At 36.8% G+C, this 18895-nt stretch overlaps 1 protein-coding gene and 1 long non-coding RNA gene across 2 annotated transcripts; both read right to left on the bottom strand.

Annotated features, from left to right (window-relative positions):
* Positions 1 to 644: 644 nt before the first annotated feature.
* Positions 645 to 18238, bottom strand: LOC135650712 (dihydrolipoyllysine-residue acetyltransferase component 2 of pyruvate dehydrogenase complex, mitochondrial-like). Its single transcript, XM_065170263.1, has 19 exons — positions 18082 to 18238; positions 17911 to 17990; positions 16987 to 17118; positions 16665 to 16759; positions 16548 to 16588; positions 13803 to 13858; positions 13649 to 13723; positions 13455 to 13547; positions 11825 to 12064; positions 11619 to 11691; positions 6406 to 6506; positions 6237 to 6322; positions 6038 to 6113; positions 1961 to 2028; positions 1804 to 1870; positions 1633 to 1728; positions 1456 to 1558; positions 1280 to 1375; positions 645 to 1195 (listed from the first exon to the last, which is right to left on the bottom strand). The coding sequence occupies exons 2-19, from the start codon at positions 17947 to 17949 to the stop codon at positions 1125 to 1127; spliced, it is 1608 nt and encodes a 535-aa protein (XP_065026335.1). The 5' UTR covers positions 17950 to 17990; positions 18082 to 18238; the 3' UTR covers positions 645 to 1124.
* LOC135650713 (uncharacterized) lies at positions 7428 to 11604 on the bottom strand. The gene is made up of 2 exons (XR_010501604.1): positions 9614 to 11604; positions 7428 to 9523 (listed from the first exon to the last, which is right to left on the bottom strand). It is a non-coding gene; the product is annotated as an uncharacterized LOC135650713 (long non-coding RNA).
* Positions 18239 to 18895: the final 657 nt, after the last annotated feature.

Genomic DNA, 18895 nt, shown 5'->3' with positions numbered 1-18895 from the left:
CAATAAAAATACTGTAATGATCCAAAACTAGTGAAAAAAAAAACTGATGAAAAAAAATACCATTGTTGTTGGTGATAGGTATTCTGAACATTATTCGAATTATGGTCATCATTTGAAAAACAAACCAAAACAAGGAAAGCCTTTTGAGAAAAAAATAAAAAAAATTTAAGAAAATTCACCCTAATATCTTTGCATTATTAGAAAATGATTAAAATAAACATATTATTACAGAATTTTTATTATAAAGAAAAACCTTAGATGATCCAAGTCTTAGATACTTAATTTCGAGCGCATAACAATGACCATAAATTAGGATGAGCACAAAGATTTAGGTAAAGCGAGCAACCTTTTTGCGGTGAGGTTGAACCAAATTATTATCATCAAAATAACGACAATCTTAAGACAATAATTAGCACATTAATATGACTAGGAATTGAGAACAGAGGGATCAATATATTATGATAATTTCCAATGATTTAAAGGAAAGCTTAAACCCTAATAAATAAGCTCACATCAAAATATTAGACTGCAAAAAATAACTAGAGAAACAAATTAAATTACAACTGATTCTTTGTTAGGCACATCATTAAGACTTGCTGGAAGTTGAATCATTCAGTGCCAAGGGTTGTACAATTTCAGAAGCATATAGAAGGTCCAGGGATCCTTCAAAACATTAAATCATTGTACATGAAATACAATGTCCTTATTGCTAGAATCCAATATACAGACGAGATTCACATTAACGTTCATAAGCAAAGATGATCCCATTGAGATATGGGTAAAGACAGTGTGTTCAAAATAAAGCGGATACAACAAAGCATACTATCTATCTAAGCCACAAGAAATAGAAACAAAAAAAATAACAAATTGACCACAAGGACAACGACACGTGTCGTTCACAGGTTTAGAGAACATGAAAACATGCATGCAAAGACCCCAAATTGTTGGGACATTCCGAATTGTAGTTGCTGTGACAAACGCTTAAGCACATGAAAATTATTAGTTGACCACTCCAGAATGGCCACAACACCCTTTAAATTGGGATATAATTAACAAAAGAACTGGAGAGCATGTGCAATCTTTATTGGATAAACCCTACAAAAATGTTAGATGCAACGTTCGCTTCACAGTAACATGGAGTGTGGGTTCTCAATGTAGCCTTTAAAAGCTTTCAACCACTGGGCGCCAATCGCACCTGACATTAGTGTGGAAGAAAAGTCGGGGGTCAATTCCACCAATTGTACACCGAAAGCGTAATGCATGAGTAGGTGGCACATACCATCAATCACACGGTGATCACAACTCAATGTGACTGACATGAAGGAACCAAATTCAAATTGGTCAGGAGCACCACCAGGAAGCACCCTCCTCTCAGCTGCTCCACTCGGAAACAAATTCCAGCATCAGTATGCATTATTACATTGCAGATAAACATTATGAACAATTAAAATATACCAGATCCAACAGCCAAAATGGCTGATTGAGGAGGATTTATGATGGCACAGAACTGCTTGACACCAAAAGGACCTCCAAGATTTGACACCGTAAATGTACCTCCCTACAAAATAATTTTCACCGAGTTATTAGGCATAAAGCTATTGCTGTTAGATCCTTGCAACTATATTTTGATACCTCATAATTTTCTGGTTTCAAGCTGTTCTCTTTGGCCTTCTGAGCCAAATTCTTCACTTCCTCTGCAATTATAGACAGTCCCTTCTTGTCTGCATCCTGCAAAAATCACATGCATGTTATAGAACACATAATACATGCACTAAAGCCATGAATTCATGTGCCACTAATTACCCTAATAACTGGAACAAACAACCCATTATCTGTCTGGACAGCAACATTGATATTAACATTGTTGTACCTGCATCAACAGAATTAAGTCGGGATGAATCTATAACTTACTAAAAAGAAAATTATTTGAAAAGAATAATATAAAATTCAGGAGTTTTACTGTCGAATGAAGTCATTCGTCCAGGAACTGTTACACTGAGGAACTTTGCGAAGAGCCAAAGCAGCTGCCTGTGTTTTAAATGTATGTTCAGAACATATTCAGAACTGTTGCACCAAATCAGATTTTAAAGACGAGAAATTTCCGTTCCTTGATGATAATGCAAAACATGTCAAGCTCAACAAAGAATAGGAAAACAAAAACATCAACAATCCTATGACGCCAGATAATAAAATTTCTGATCAAGATCTATATACACTTATTTTTTGCAAGAAGACAATGGAATAGATTGGATATTCACAATATATCTTTTCACATTGAAACTACAATCATCAACTTCTGTCATAAAACAAAGTTAAACATATACAATTGGATAACAAATTATATGAGAAACAGTAAACATAGACTCAAAACATTACAGAATTTGGTTAGACAATCACATGTTTAAATGCATATTTAAACAAGAGACTAGGGCTACACAAGCACAAAGTTATTTATACGCCAGTGCAATGTTGCATCACACACCATGGTTTGGCCCTGTGAGAAAGGACCAGTGTCACCAGACACATCATTGTTGGACATGGGCACACTCACAAGTTGACTGATCTGTGGTCTATCAGCCTCCAGTACTACTTTCCCCTTGTCATAACTTGAAATTCATAATTTGCTCAATCAAGTGCTCGAGCCATGTCCTTCCATCTCTCGTTCATTAGTGTAAAGATGGCCATAAGCACGTGAGTCACCTCCATAACACTAAGAAAAGACTCAGGATATACCGTAGTTCCCTAGCACATCATTCAAACCTCAGTGTGGTACCACTAGTCTCTAATTCTAGGGAAAGAAGACCAAGTAAGCTAAAAAGATATCTTCATTACTGAAAAAATAAGACAAGATTACAAACCTTGATAAAAGAGACTTACAATTCATTTTATAGGCTTAAAAACCCTATAGTATATTAGGCTACCATTGTTCCCTCATAGCCTTTCTATATTTCTCTACTTCTCCAATATTGCTTAAATATTCTCTAATTCTACTTCTACTACTTCATTACTTAACTAAAATTTGGTAAAGTGCCAAAATGGATACCAAGCCAAAATTTTAAACTTTGGACTTGTATTACACCAGCAAGAAACACCAAGAAAAACAATGTTTGCAACAAGGTTACCTTACCGGTCCATACCAGTGTATCAACTAGCTATCAGTACGATACGTACTGAGGCATACCAACGTACCATATGTCGGCATAATGTCGAGGAGTACTGATGGTATGGTAAAATTACCGAAAATAGCTCAAAAATATCTAAAAATAGACCCAAAAAAAAATTAAATTGAGGTTTTTAAGTTGAAAATAAATATAAATTTAGTATAATTTTAGCAAAAATTATCTAAATCAGGAAAAAAGAATGATGCATATCTTCTTCGAGCTTTGAGGAGTAACTTTGTGGTACATTCTGAATTATCCTTCCATTAATATTGAACTATCTACAGAGATGGTTTGAATTGTTAGATTATTTTTTAAACAACTTAAACTTTAAGATTCAAATAAATCAAATAATTAATCGATGGATATACCTGGTTCTACCACCAAAAAGAATATCGAGACTCCATAAGCAATGGATTGGGGTCCTTGATCTTATGTATCTATATATTAATTTGACATGTTTGTCGAACCCAATCCTTAAATAAATCCTACGACATAGTATATTGATACACCATATGCTAGTGGTGCATCAATTTGGAGATGGTCGTAGATTGATCGTTGTGAACCATAAGTGTCTGAAGTGGCTCCTGAGGTAAGGACGATTATGCCATGTATTGGTGCAGAGCATGGAGAATGTCAACACTTTTACTTTTGTCATTGATCTGTCGCTCCGTATCATAAGATCAATCAATGTACTACAACTCGAAGAAGTAAGACCAACTATCATCATACTGCTGTTGGCCATAAGATTCTTCATAATATGCCGATTGTGAATATGATGAGCTTTGCTCTGTGTCTACGTCGTATAGGCTCTATCGCATATGCTCAAAATCATCTACTACCTTTCCCCTTCCACTTCTCCTTCTGTGTATAAACTTGACAGATACCTCGTCGAGCTCCATGATCAGAATCTTTAGTGGCATGTGTAAAATACTGCTCCTCGGCCCATGCACCACCCTCAAATTGTGTACACAGGACCATCAACTCCCCGATGTCGCCGCCATCATCGGTCGAAGCGATTGAGAGGGTGTCTCATTGCTTGACCCGATTCTTTCCAACGATATGGCTAATGCTACTGCCTTCCCCTTTGTCTTTGCACACTGGGAGGATGATTGTGGCAAAGAAAAGAGTTTCAAAACCCTTTCATATATTTCAAACGATCAATTTGATCGTTTGAAATAGGGCAATATAAGCCCTTGATCGGTAATGATTGAAATCTGATCGTTACCGACCAGTACAGATCGGTAACAATCAGATTTCGACCATTACCAACTGATATAGACCTTGTATCGCTCGATATAGGGTCATGTAACAAGTACAGCCCGATACAGGGTGGTCCGCATACCAATCCCTTGTTGGACCAATACATACCGCCCATAATGAGTGATACAGCTCAATACGACAAACCCTAATTTGTGATCAAAAAGATAATAACATTCTTATGCTAAAAAATAACAAAGAAAAGGAAAAAAGCCATTTCAACCATAATCAATCCTTGCATCATCACTCAAACTGAGAGATAAACTAAAATGGAAAAATAGAAGGACGATGACATGTAAGTTCAACAATATATCGATTAGGCATGCAGTCCTTCATAAAAAGATGTCTTTGATCACAAAATAGTTATTTGGTCATGTCAAACGACATCAGAATAACAACACCCAAAGTCCTTGGTCAAGAAAACATAGGACACTTCAAGTCAAACAAATTCGTAAGGATATGGTAGGCATTCCCAACAATAGAAATTCCCCAATTAATTTGTCTCTTGTGATAAAGATAGAAAATATTCAATTATATAAAAAGGCAATTATCAATGATAATGGTCTAGTTATGTCGTAGTATTCTGCAATTTTCTCAGAGCTCCATTTATTGTAAGCAAGTTGATCATGATAAACATGGTACTATCCAATGATTTTGGGTTTGCATCATACATGATAGAACAACTCCTACAACAAAAAAATTGAGTTATGGTATTAAAGATGAATTCAGATAGGACACCATAATTCACTCCCTTTCTTTATTCTTGATGTTGAGTTTTATGTCTGATCTTGAAGTAACATGATGTTATTTATATGTACATAACCCACAATAAGGAGTCTTACTTGATTAATATATCAAGCTATTAGGATTAATTTGGATGTTGGTCCCTCTCCCGTGTCAAAGAGGGTAAATGGTCATTAGAGGTTCATGAAAAAGAAACTTATAGCAACAAAAAGAAAAGAAACCAATGATCCATGTGGTGCTTAATAAGAAGTTTCTCTCATCACCTTGAACCACTTAGGTTAGCCTTGCACCTAAAAATTACAATCAAAATCCTAAAAACAATGCTCCTCATACATTCTGTGCATATTTCTTACCATGTCAATGGAACGCCCATGTGAAAAAGCAGAGACAACCTAGGTGTTTCACACCTCTTTTTAGTTGCCTAATAGTCTTGACAACCACCACTAACCGGACAACTAACAAAGTTAGCAATGCAAGCTCATCAATAATTGGTATTAAAGCATGCAGCAAACCAGAAAATCATAAGATTATATCTAATAGAGTCTCCAACTGAAGAGCAAAACCTACAGATAGACACTCCTTAGATTGCATCAGAGGAATCAACACAAGGCAGAAACTTTTATCAGATCATCAGTATACGGGATTGAAAACATAAAACTGACAAGGCTCCAGATGCAAAATCAGTTGCTAGCTTTAACTTAGAAGAACATCAAACAATGTGGAATCATCATGGTAACTGAATTCTCAAAAGAACATATTTTGCTGCATCTTGCTGAGCATGAAGTCCTAGCCGACCATTACAAAATTACAATCAGGAGTATAATGTATAAATTCACAAATAATATATCACTAGATGGGATTTAAAGGGAACAAACCTTTATGACAAGGTCATTGATTGATATTCTTTTACCACCAGAAGTCTCTTGTATAGCATTAAGTTTGCTCCGCAACCTGAGGGAAGTGTAAAGTAGTTCATACTCTGGATTATCTTAATTGCATCCACTTTCAATGAAACCAACATTCAACAAACAATGTTACACTATCAACGTTAAATTACAGCAAATTGATACTCACTCCATAAGCTTGTCAACACGGGTGTCTACTGTTAAATAGTAGTGGGGAATAGTCTGTTTAGACAGCAGCAAGCGGGAAGCTGTAACCTGCAAATTTGGACCATCAAATATGAACACAACAACACTAGAAACTCAACTAGGTGAGAAGATTGAAGGACGGATTTAGTTACTTTTCTTATCTGGGAATTTGGAAGGTCCACATAATCCAATCCTTGAACAGCGGCTGGACCCTTTGCCTTGGATTGAGCATAGACATCTTTTTCCCTAGATGCTACATTCAATCAAATGCACAGTCACTTTTATGATACCAAAGAAACATGAAATGTTTTATCATAAATATGATTGTGTTATGCATATAGAGAAGTGCATGACTATCAAGGTCTCCAAACAGTAAGATAACATAATTGAACTTATGATTGCAATATAATCACGTCTTAATTGTTAGTGATGTCAATATGGTGTTAGTGGGTAAGGATTTCTCAAACTAATATAAGAGATTCCTTAACCAGATGACAGCAGGAGCAAAACATCAACAACTGCTTGGCCCTTTTTTTTCATACGATGATAAGTGGTGCAACTGAAGTCAGTGGACTATAGAAAAAAGGGCAACAGTTGAAGCAGAAAAACAATAAAAGAATAAGAGAAGTTTATCGCTACAAGATACAAACCATCAGCATTCACAACAAAGATAACTTGGTTATGGTACAAGGTCTTACCATAGGGTATCAGTGATAAACTAAGCATTTGCTAGTTGAATAAAAGAATTAATCTAATAATATTTTTAAATGGATAATGTGATTCACCAAGAGAAGTGCTTACATGTTAAACTATTGTCAACCAAGCACTGCAAGGTATATGCAATGTAGCACATGTTGCATATGCCACACAATGTTATATGATATGGTAGCATGTGGCATGATTGAATTTAATGCAAGCGCTACAAGATGATATTAGTACCCACAAAGTACTTAATGCTTGAAGACTTCAATACTGCATTAATATAAATATAGTCTCTTCTCAAAAATCTGAGTTATTTCAGCTCACCTTTCAGTGTAAAACACCTGGTGCATAAGCTAAAAAATATCTCAAATAGCTAGAGATTCTTAAAACTTACAAAATAAAAAATTTGCTGCATAAGAAATCACAACACAAAATAGTGCCACGCAACCCAAATAAGCAATGGGAAAAGTCACCCTCTTCTCTATCAAGCACATTTCTTTTCCACTTGAAAGGCTTCATTAAAGTTCAAGTAAAAATGGGACCTGTGCACCAAAAGACCACATTTACATGATAGTTAGCTCAAGTCAAATGGATGAATGGTAGCACGTGTGAGAGTTAGGCTTCTCTTTTGCACTTGCACGGCATGTGCTTGCTATTTAGCTTATAATATCTGTCAAATTTTGAAAATTAACCAATGTGTTATCCACTAATGTTGACTTCCTACTACCAATTTGGCCATAAATAAGGCTCCATTGATCTAGGCGGCTAGGAAAGTAGCAGATAACACTAATGTTGATTTCCTACTACACCTTAAACTAATGTTGACTTTCTACTACACCTTAAACAATGGTCTGGTGATGGTGAACCAGACCCTCTTACCAAAGGTTGAGGGTTTGAAACCTCAACTACACATTTTGGAAGGTGTCAACTAGTTTATCCAGTAAAGATCTTAACAATTTATCACAAGGTCCTGGGCTCGAATACCACCTTCACTACTCACTCTTTGCCAAAAAAAACAAAGAAGTTTCATCCTTATTAGCCAGTGTGGGCCGGTATTTACCAATCCATTGCTGAACCGCCACACAAACCAAAATATTTTGCCCCCCACTTGAATCCAACCAAAATTCACGAAGATCTGATGAAATTCATTCGACTTTGGCTACATGGAATCTACGCAAGAATACATAATTTTAACCTATACTTGCTTAGATCTAAACTAGATCCAGCCTACATTTATGTAGTTTTAGCCATGGTCCATACTACTCCATTGTAGATTTGCACCAATCTGTTTTACAATTGCATAAATACAAAAAAATCCAAAAAAAAAAAGACCTAGATCCACATGGATCAGACATAGAATTGCATGGATTAGACATGAATCCAACCTACATTTGCAAAGATCTAGTTTGGAAGCAGGTCATATTTTCAATATCAAGTCAAAAATAGAGAGGCTTGGATGGTTTTCCAAATTTTATTATGGAGTAGAATACAATCATGTGGAAAGAATCCTAACGTATGAAAAAGTTCTGAATCTAGGATATTGGTTGATCATCCCCCTCTCTTAATTCCCCATCGCCACACTACTCTAATGATCAAGGGGAGTGAGATGCACAATGGTGAACAAGTAGAGGGTAATGGCATCATGAAGAGAAATCAAAACTTATTTCAGATTCATGGCATGATATTGCTAAAAGATTCTTCCAAAATTTGAGTTAGTGTAGTGGATGAAGCAATCGTTAGAAAAGCACTAAAGGTGGATTTATAGTTAGATAGCTAATCATCAATTGTATTAAACATTTGAAAAAATAGTGAGAAACATGTTATTCCAGCTCTATCTGATGAAATTCTAAATAGTTTACGTACAACACAATCTCCTCAATTGTGGGTTGGCACACCGAGGCATGAAGCATCTATTGTGTATGTTAGTCGAGGTGGGAAAATAACCTGACTAAAGTACCATCTGGCTAATAAATTTCCCAAAGTGATCAAATGTCCACTGACCAAATCCACCAAGGTACCCAAGAAATTGGACAGGCTTTAGGAGTTAAGTTGGATGCTCAAATCACCATATGGCTAAAACAGAAAGACCAAAGGGAGGAGCTTTGTAACAGGCATCTAACCCTCCCATCCATGATAATTATGAGGATTATAGAAACAATGTTGATGAGGACCCTGATATTACAACTAGTTCTTATATCACCCAAGCACTAATATATGCAAGAGGCCATGATATATCAACATGGATTTGATGGTTCTTCACAATATGAGCATAACAATGGTAGTGGTAGTCAAAATGGTGTTTGACCATCTCTGTTCAGCTGATCCTTCAATTAGGCAACCCAATGGCAGTGGTGCTCAGGTTTTAAACAAGAGTGCCATCCTTGACCAAGTTAGCTAGGGTTGGTTACCTGAGGGAAGAGGAGGTGCTGAGAAGAGCAGCTCATATTCCCAAGTTCACCACAGTTGTTTAAGGAAAGGCAACTTGATGAGGAGATGACTTTCCAAGACGGTTTCTGAGGGAGAGGAGAACTCCCGACCACTCCTTTCCCAAGTCAGTTATCCAGAAGTCTGTTATGCAGGAAGAAAGATGACCAGAGCTCATACTTGCTTTTGAAAGCAATAATACTGGAACTGGCCTGTAACTTGGGTAGCACATACCTAGCACATCTCATGAGATATGTAAAAATGGCAGCAGGGTGGGCATATGGGGCTTTCTTTGAGCTCCTTGAACAAAAGGTCACTCCTGATAAAGTCTTTTTTGATCTTATGTCTTGCTCATTCAACATTCCCCTTAAAGTGAGAAGCAAATGAGGATCAAGGGATGCTTACATGGAAGAAAGATATTGGATGGCGATAGCAAAGTCATTCAACTTCAAAGGAATTTCTATACATGCAATTCGAGAATCTTACTATCGACCCATGGCATCCATCATTCAAGAACATGATCCAAAGATAGAGTCACCTACTTTGTATGAGATTTCTAGGTAGTATCACAATGAGGAAGAGGAAATTGGAAATTTGATAAGTAATTTAGCAAACCATGGGAACATAAAGTGTGACCCTCATATGTGATTGTCGGCCTGACTCAAATCGAGATAAGCATTATCACTATCCTGACTTTTTGTAACAAGAGGATCATCTTCCATAAGATGGATAGTACATAAAATCAAATTCAAGGCGAATGATATATTTAGCAGTGGTGAATGACATTGGGAAGCACTATGTAATACAAATGGTGACTGTTAACAGCTCAAATCTCAAGATTGACAAACAACTGATGGACACATGAAGACCTTTTTTTCTGGATACCATGAACTGCTCATATAAACCTTATGATAAAGAACATTGGGACATCCTTACAGTGAAGAGAATAGTGGCAAAAAGCACAAAGCATCATCTATTTATAATTGATGTAAAACTCACATAAGGGAAGTATCTAAGACCAAAGGTCACATGATTTGACACAAACTTTATCTCCATGAAGTCCATCCAGCAGATAAAGATTGAACTAAAGACTATGCTGGCATACCCATTTATTTGTATGCTGGCATGGACTGGACCAATGACAATCCAGCCATTGACCAGAATGGGTCTGGTACCCAAAATTGCATTTCATGGTCCGATATGTTTGTACATACACAAGATCTCAAATGAGTAATTGCACCTCGTAAGCATACTCATCATGAACACTGTGTTATTAATAGCAAATATGCTTCTACAATGATGAATTCCAACAGAGGCATACTTTTATCATAAAGAAATGCAGTAATAAGTCCCACTTAAAGTATTACTCATGTATTATAAATTACATTTCAACCATTATTTCCAAACTTTGCCAAAACTAACTCAGTATGGAGCAAAGAAAAATCACAATATCTCAAATAACTTAGACAGCAATCTGTTGCCAATGATCAGCTTCACAAACTATAGCATCATAGTGGGATAGTTAAAAACTGCAATCAGTGTTCAGTTGGTTCATCTTTGCAAGGCATACATTTGCAAAACATGCAAAGTGAAATCAACCTTTGGCTTCAATCACTCAATTCAATATACTAACATTCATATGAATGAAAGAAAAATGTGTAATTTATCTACTGTAAAAGTTGGAATGCTAGTTCCCCACTACAGTGGGTTTCTACAGCAAACTATCTCACAGGCGACAGTAACAAGTTATCACTTGCTCTCAGTTCCATCTGAGGTTAACCATATGCCCCAGTAATGAGTAGAACATCTATGTTCCAAGATGATGTCATCTGGCGAACTCTATATTTGATTGACCATACATGTATAACTATGAAAACGGAAGTTATGCAATAGAATTTAATCAATATATATGTTTTAGCAATACTAGAAGGGTTTTTCCAGACCAACACTAAGTAAAGCATTAACAAACATGCTTTAGTAGTGCAATTAGCAGCTAGAGAATTAAATCATACATTCACTTTCCTTTTAAAAGATACTTGATAAAATGCTACTAAAACCAACTCCTAAAAATATTGCAGGTTCTTTATCCATAATTACGAGCAAACTAATTATCACGCTATGATGATTCATCATTCTGTATGCCTCCATGGTACGTACAAGTAAAATAGTAAAATAGCATCTAGCAAAGCATCTATGAAATCCTTATAAGAAATACAATAGAGGATGGTGAGAAGCATACCCAAATAATCAACAACATCTGCCTTCACAATCCGGCCATCAGGACCAGTACCTTTCAAACTTGAAAGTGACACCTGTGTAAAGGGAAACAAACTGAGAAAGCAAACAACAAAAGGTAATCCAGAAATTGATGCTTAGAACCAGAAGACAATCAAGTTTTGTTAGGGTCAAACATCAACAACTAATTTAATAAAACAAATGTCTCACGTTGTTATCTTCTGCCAACTTTCTTGCAAGGGGACTAGAGAAGATCCGGTCTTCTGAATGAGAAACTTCTTCAGTCTTTGAAGCATTTGGTTCAGCAGCCTTGGCAGGGGTTTCTTTCTCCTTTTTAGATTGGGAAGGTTCAGAGGGTGTCTTAACTTCAGTTGGAGCAGAAGATTTTGAAACACTGTAATCTTTAAATTTTTCGATATCACCCTCTTCCTCCACAATTATAGCAATCGCCTGACGACAGATTGTATTATCAAAGTCATAATGTATAGAAGTAATATCATGTCATGAAGGTCTGATCATAATATCAAAATGGTTTTAGAAAGAATCATACAAAGAATAAATTGAATTTAAGCAACATCAGAGGCACAGAAGACCACGATGTTTTGAATAAACCACAGGTTTCTCTTCCATTTTTTACTTTCTATCCCTTACAACTATGTTTTGAATGACCTGCAAAATCCAGAAACAAAACTACTTAATACTGGTTGAAGTAGATGCTGCCTCACTCAATAGAGGGAAATTTATCAACCTAATCATCCATGGATTAGTGATGGATGGCTATGCAAGACAAAACATTACCTGTCACATATATCTTGTAAAAATTCCTATATTGGTCAAACCAACTCTCAACTTATACCATCTTACTTAAGGCAACTTGTACCACTTCCAACACATAATAATAGAAATATTATACCAATGAACTCCATCTACCAATTCCATCACTATCAACCAAATAGATGAGATAACTCAAAATAAAAGCAGATTCGCAATTGACCATCCACCCTGCACCATATGATGATCAATGCCTTGTCAAACTTAACTAGATTTTAAAGTTTTAAATCAAAAGTCCATCTATCATCCAAACTCATTTGAGCTCCACTTATGTCAACAAGCAAGGGTATCTAACTAAAAAGATCAGCTTGGTGAATTCCCAAGGGTAGTGAGGTGGTAAAGGTACAGACAGGGAGAAAAAGCTACTGCTCTTTGTTCAATAGTCCTAAGGTGGTTAATTCCCTACAGCGATGACATACTGTGCATCTCTGGAAATCACAGAAGAAATAAATGAATAGACCCACAGTACATATAACAATTTATAAACAAATTATTTGCTCTATCAATATAAAAAAATTTCATGAAAAATTCAGTATTACAAAGAGAATAATGAAGACTTTCCGTCAAGCAACAAAAATACACATGAGACCTATTAAAGTTCATGGAAACATACAAGAACAGTGATAACAATCAGAGCAACAATAACAAAAATAAAAGATGAGAAAAGACAAGCATGTTAAAAGCAGGGTTATAAAAAATGATCAACATAAGCCCTAGTGCAACAGTATAATTGCACAACGGTTACTCCTTTGAGACTTGGGTAGCAGGGTTCAAATCACAAAAACAACCTCTCTACTTGTAGGGTAAGGTCGTATACATTTGATTGTATACCCTCTTCAACTCACCGCATTAGCAAAAGCCTCATGCACTAGGTTCACCCCTTTTAAATGATACATGCAACATTAGAGCATAATTGTTTAATGAAAGCTATAAAACCCATAAATTAAAGGGAAAAACTATGAGATTGGCATTGGCAATAAAGATAATTATGCACTATATATACAAGTACCTCGCCAACTTTTAGATCTTTGGACCCATCCCCATGTATTATCTTAGCAATATAGCCTTCTTCCATGCACTCCATCTCCACCGTAGCTTTATCCTAATCAAAGAATGATTGAATTTTACAGAAATACATATGAACTAATACTATGAAACTTCACCAAGGCAAAGTAGGTATCTTTGCATCTCAAATCCACTTACAGTTTCCACTTCACAAAGCACTTCTCCCGGCAAAACTTTGTCTCCTTCCTTCTTCAGCCACCTTGCAATATTTCCCTACAATGGGAGAAAGCATTGAACAAGTAAATACATGATCTATAATATCAGAAGAACTAGCATTTAGTGTGTTATATACCTCGGTCATGGTTGGAGAAAGTGATGGCATTCCAATTGTTTCATGAGGAGGCAACTCTAACCATATAATGAAATAATAAGTGTCCATTTTAATGCCCTCAATGTCATTGTTAGAAGCAGGCATATACATAATGTACCAATAAAAATATAAAATATGCAATGAAAAAAGTACATAATCAGTACAACGAAATGAATTCATAAAGATAAAAGGCACCATCATATATTGATGCAACGCTAATTGAAAGCTCACTCATTTTGCTTTTGCATTTTTCTTAAACATGTATGGAATGCATGAAGTCCAAGTAAGGAAGGATTTTGTCCAGTTTCTTATATAAAAGAAGGAAAAATCCATAATCATATCATATTTCTAAGAGTCTCATACTTGGCTTGCTTTCACGGCAAGCAGACCCACTATATGTTAAATATGTTTACGTAGAAAAAAATAAAACACATAAGCATACGTATGTTGGATAAGTATTTATGTCTCATTTTTCTACTTATGTTTATGTATGGCATTGACAGAGAAATTTAGTTTCAACTTAAAAGAATCATTTTCAAATAAAAAGTTTTTCCTGCAAAAACTTGTCATTTTCCAATTATCACAAAGAATACGTTTTTGAACACTGATTAACAATTTCGGTATAATTTATATTAGAAGAAGAACCTTGATGGAGTGTGGGAAAGGTTCATTTACATAAAAGAGTATGAGTTAACAAAAATAAGTGAACCAATTCGGAGCACAAATGGTTATTTTATTCCTCGGTTTCATTAAGTCACATTGAACTAGCAAAGTTTCAAACAGATAGGAAACACTGAAGCTATTGTAAGTTGTAACAGAGGTAACTGGTCAAGAATTCCACTGACCTGATAACCTATAGTTGCCATACAGGGAAAAGGTGTGTTATAGGACTATTTTATTGCAAAGACTATTCTGAGACAAAGAACACAATCTTGAATCCAATCGACATTGGCAAAAAGAAATAAAAAAGAACCATTAGCTTTTTTCATTATAGAGGTGTGGCTATGGAATTTCTATAAAAAAAGGGCCAAATTTTCAACTCACACTAAGAAGCCTTAATGGGTAAAATTTGTGCATTTCTAACATTGCAGCAACTAACCAAAATTTATCTTGTCTTCCAGTATAATCACTCCTCCATTATTTATGCATGTAACTAGCCACTTCAAATATCTACCCAACCAAACTTCTCTTTAGCTAACACATAATGCTTTGGAAAGCTATAACATACAGGAAATTGCTTGCAGCATTCTAAATTAAGGCAGCAGTAGCCTCCACAAGGGTATTAAATGTCAGGTGCTGTGCAATGTATCTGAAAATTGTACGTGATAGAATAGTGGTAATGCCAACTCACTTGCACTGCAAAATATGATTACATAGCATTATGAAGCAGCCCAAAGAGGTGCTTCCGCCTACTCTTCTATGGTCCACACTAAGACCAATCCCACTCCATGACACAATGGGTTGGTCAACCAAGTCAGTCCAAACATTTTATGGTAGGCCCAAGCCACCCAACCTTTCTACCCAAGAAAATTTTGAGAGTTTCTGTTTCATGTCCCTTCAACTTTCAATTACTTAAAAATTCTTTACCATAGACGAAGGGCAACAAGCAGAGTGAATTGTAAGTTCTGCCATTCATCAAGCACATGGGAAATCAAAAACTTAAGTTGCTCAAGTGCACAGCGAGTGCTATGTTGCTTCTCTTCTCAGTTTCCTAGAGAACGACATTTAATATACAGCATTTCGGTTCTAAGGTTGGACATCATCACTATTTCACATAAATTTATATGATAAATAATAAATTCTGTTCTCTACGACTGTTTATTATTTAAATCATTGAAAATAGTAAACCACTCAAACACATGACATGTATGTTAGTATGATTGCCAATCAATATTAGCAGCACAATTTGGCACCATGGCATACGTAATGGCACACCAATACTTGCCCACCATGGATATCCTCCAATGAAATGTTCATGTTGTTCCCATTAGATGCAAGGCCTTAGAGAATTGGATCTGATCAACATCAAATGATTCATAACAACCATTTTCATATTTGCATTGGAAAAAAGGAGTTGCAATTAATTACGAGAAAAGGACTTGCGTTTAGTCTAGTACAATCTATTTGCATTTTATGGTGTTTGTTAGGGCAACACAATGACTGAGCCAATAAGTCTAAATTACAATGCTGGTGAAGAATACTCTACAACAGTTGGCCTCAGTTACAAGGATCCAAGAATCCTAAAGTAAAGCATGTAACACTATTCTAGAAAAAGCAAAGCATGTGTCACACATACAGTAATCAACATTTAGCACAACGTTTGCCCCAGCTAGCAATCGGCCTTATGGCAATGTGCCATTGCAGGAAGCATGTAATCAGCTAAGGTATAGCCCATCAAACACATGCTGCTGCACAAATCAATGTCAACCCAATAACAGCTAAGCCAGGATGTCATGACAAGGCAATCCTGAACTTGCAAAAAATATTGCAGCACTTTATAAGCTAATAAATATACAAAAAGACGAATTGGTGAAAGAAATTTCAAGTAAATGTATTGTAATATATAGATATGTATAAGATTCAAGATTATGTTCTTCATATATCATCAAAAGAATCCAATTCTGTGCTTACTAAATAACAAGGAAAATAATAAATGTATCCCTGTATACATAACAAAAACCTGGATATAAAAAATAAAGCGATAACAAGTAGACGAATAATTTGAACCTGAATTAGTTGAAAAATGTCTCCTTGTAGCTACCGGCACACTGAAAATTATAATTATATTTATAGTCCACCCAATAGGTTTAAAAAATATTACAAAGACACAGGGAATACACAAACCATGATAAAGCATGGTAGAAGTTCATGCCAGCCAAAGTAGTTCTTGTGGTGGCTTTCTGGTAACAGTTCGTCCTAACTGATTCCGAACAAAATGCCTATAAAAAAACAAGACTATGGATTAGGCCAAACATTCAAATATATTTTATTGGACAACATTCTGTCCACAATGCCTTCAAGAGTACATAACTACATTTCTTCAGTCAATTAAGTCAATGATCTTAAACACAAATTAACAGAAGGCTTACATTCTTGATTTTTTTTCTACTGACAACATGATGATAACTCCTTGATACATCAGCATAAACAAACAAATAGTTGATACCTTCGGGCCGATGGTCACTTTCACCGCATCATCAAGATTTTCCACACCCTGAAGCATCGAAGCATGAGCCTCAACTCCAAATCTGATGTCCTTTGCAGCATAGTTTCTACACCTGCCAAGTCTACTTCCAATCTACAGCCACAGACATAACATCATTACTTTCTAACACTAGATATTCCAACACCAGTTACTATTAGTAGAATCTATCCTTATGATCAAAGTTGGAAATCAAAACTCAATTTGAACAAAACAATCAAATTATTAAAAACGCTAAGATTCGAATACAAAAGAAATTGTCACTATTAAAAGATTCAGCCTCCCACCTGTCTGCCGCAGCCTCTGGCGACCCTAGCAAACCAACAGATTAGCAAAAGAAGAGACAATAAGTAGGATGGTCACAATCAGAAAAAATCGTAAGAGGTCCTAGACAAGAGAGAGAGAAATGGAGGGACCAAAATCTCACCGGGCTTTGGAGGCGAGGGAGAAAATGGCACGATACATGGTTGAATCGAGTGAGCGATTGGGGATTCAAAGAGCGACAGGCGAAGCGAATAGCTCCTGGGTTAATCTAAAGGCTAGGTTTTCGGGTTTCGGTGGAAGAAACTAAGATTTGACTTAGGGGAAGGATTAGCTATGATGTTCCTCCTACGTGGATAAGTCGGAAAAGCCGCCGCTCCCACATCAACCCGATGAAGTGCCCGAGATTACATAGCATACCTTAAATCGCAAATCTATAGCCTCAAATTGAAGTCCAGAATTATAAGCAAAGATGAAGATCCCGAGAAGAAAAAGAATTTCACGTAAGTAAACGGAAAAGGAGCATCAAATGTCGAGCAAATTTAAAACAATTTCATCTCAATCCAATCCAAAACTGTCAGTTCAATTTAATGGAAGAGATGCCGGCGGTAAAGGGGGAGAATGGACCTTCCGGGAGTGACGGATTATCTGGAAAGCGAGCGTCATGACGGATCAGATCTGGTCGCCGCCGCCGCCGCAAGACGAAGCTGTCACGGAACGAGAAACCGATGAGACCATTCAATCCATTTCGATCGATGCACATCACACGCACAACAAACCGAGAATGAGATCGCTCACCGGTGAGGATATCAGGAATGAAGTCTCTTACGGCTCCGGGAAGACGGCTGCCGGGAAGAGGAGACGAGGACGGTTTATAGGAAGGTGGGAAGAAGGGTCCGGCAACAGAGAGAAAAAGGAAGAGTAAGGGTTTGGTGGCGAAATGTGACTAAAAAACTCATTATATCGGCCGATAGGAGAATATTTATTTTGTTTTTGTAATTAATAAGTAGGAAAAAGAAAAGCGAAGCTTGGGTGCCATTTGGTTATTCCTAATGGTCAAACAACCCAGCGTGCCCGTGGAGTCGGATCGCTGCCCGTTTATGAAACGGGTCAAGATCCGAAGCACATCGAGTCAACCTACCCGATCACACCGGGTGAGATCCCCAATCCGACCCGGTAATTTCACAGCGCAAATGGATAGTAGGGATCAGATTAGTTATGATGCTCCTCTTACGTGGATAGGATAGAAACCAGTCATCGGAAAAATGGTCGTTCATGGGACTGAATGATGGGGAGAACAGAACGAAAGGTGAAAACTGTACTAGTATTATTTACTGCAAAGTGAAGCTAAAGTCGCATTATTACAGTTATTGCAAGCCCTCGCTCGCAAATACGGCGTCTACTCCATGCGACGACTTATGTTGCTTTGTCTTGTTGGGTATCGTCGTCTCTCTTGGCGGCGGGTGGCTTGCGATACGACTCCTCGTAGTGCTTGGCGATGACCATGGCGGTGCCGGCGAGCTTCCTCAGGTTGGGGACGCTGTAGTTCTGGGCGACGTAGACGCCGCACGCCGCCCCCAGCAGGAACGAGAGGCTACGCCTGATGATGGCC

The sequence above is a fragment of the Musa acuminata genome, chromosome BXJ3-10, assembly GCF_036884655.1.
Source record: "Musa acuminata AAA Group cultivar baxijiao chromosome BXJ3-10, Cavendish_Baxijiao_AAA, whole genome shotgun sequence".
NCBI lineage: Eukaryota > Viridiplantae > Streptophyta > Magnoliopsida > Zingiberales > Musaceae > Musa > Musa acuminata.
This window is presented reverse-complemented; position numbering and strand designations above follow the sequence as displayed.

Coding starts and splice junctions, on each gene's coding strand:
- LOC135650712 (XM_065170263.1), bottom strand. CDS start 17,949: ATGACGCTCGCTTTCCAGATAATCCGTCACTCCCGGAAG. Junction 12,065..13,454: donor AAGATCTAAAAGTTGGCGAG/GTACTTGTATAT, acceptor ATCTGTCGTCAG/GCGATTGCTATAATTGTGGA. Junction 1,729..1,803: donor TGTTTGTTCCAGTTATTAGG/GTAATTAGTGGC, acceptor TGATTTTTGCAG/GATGCAGACAAGAAGGGACT.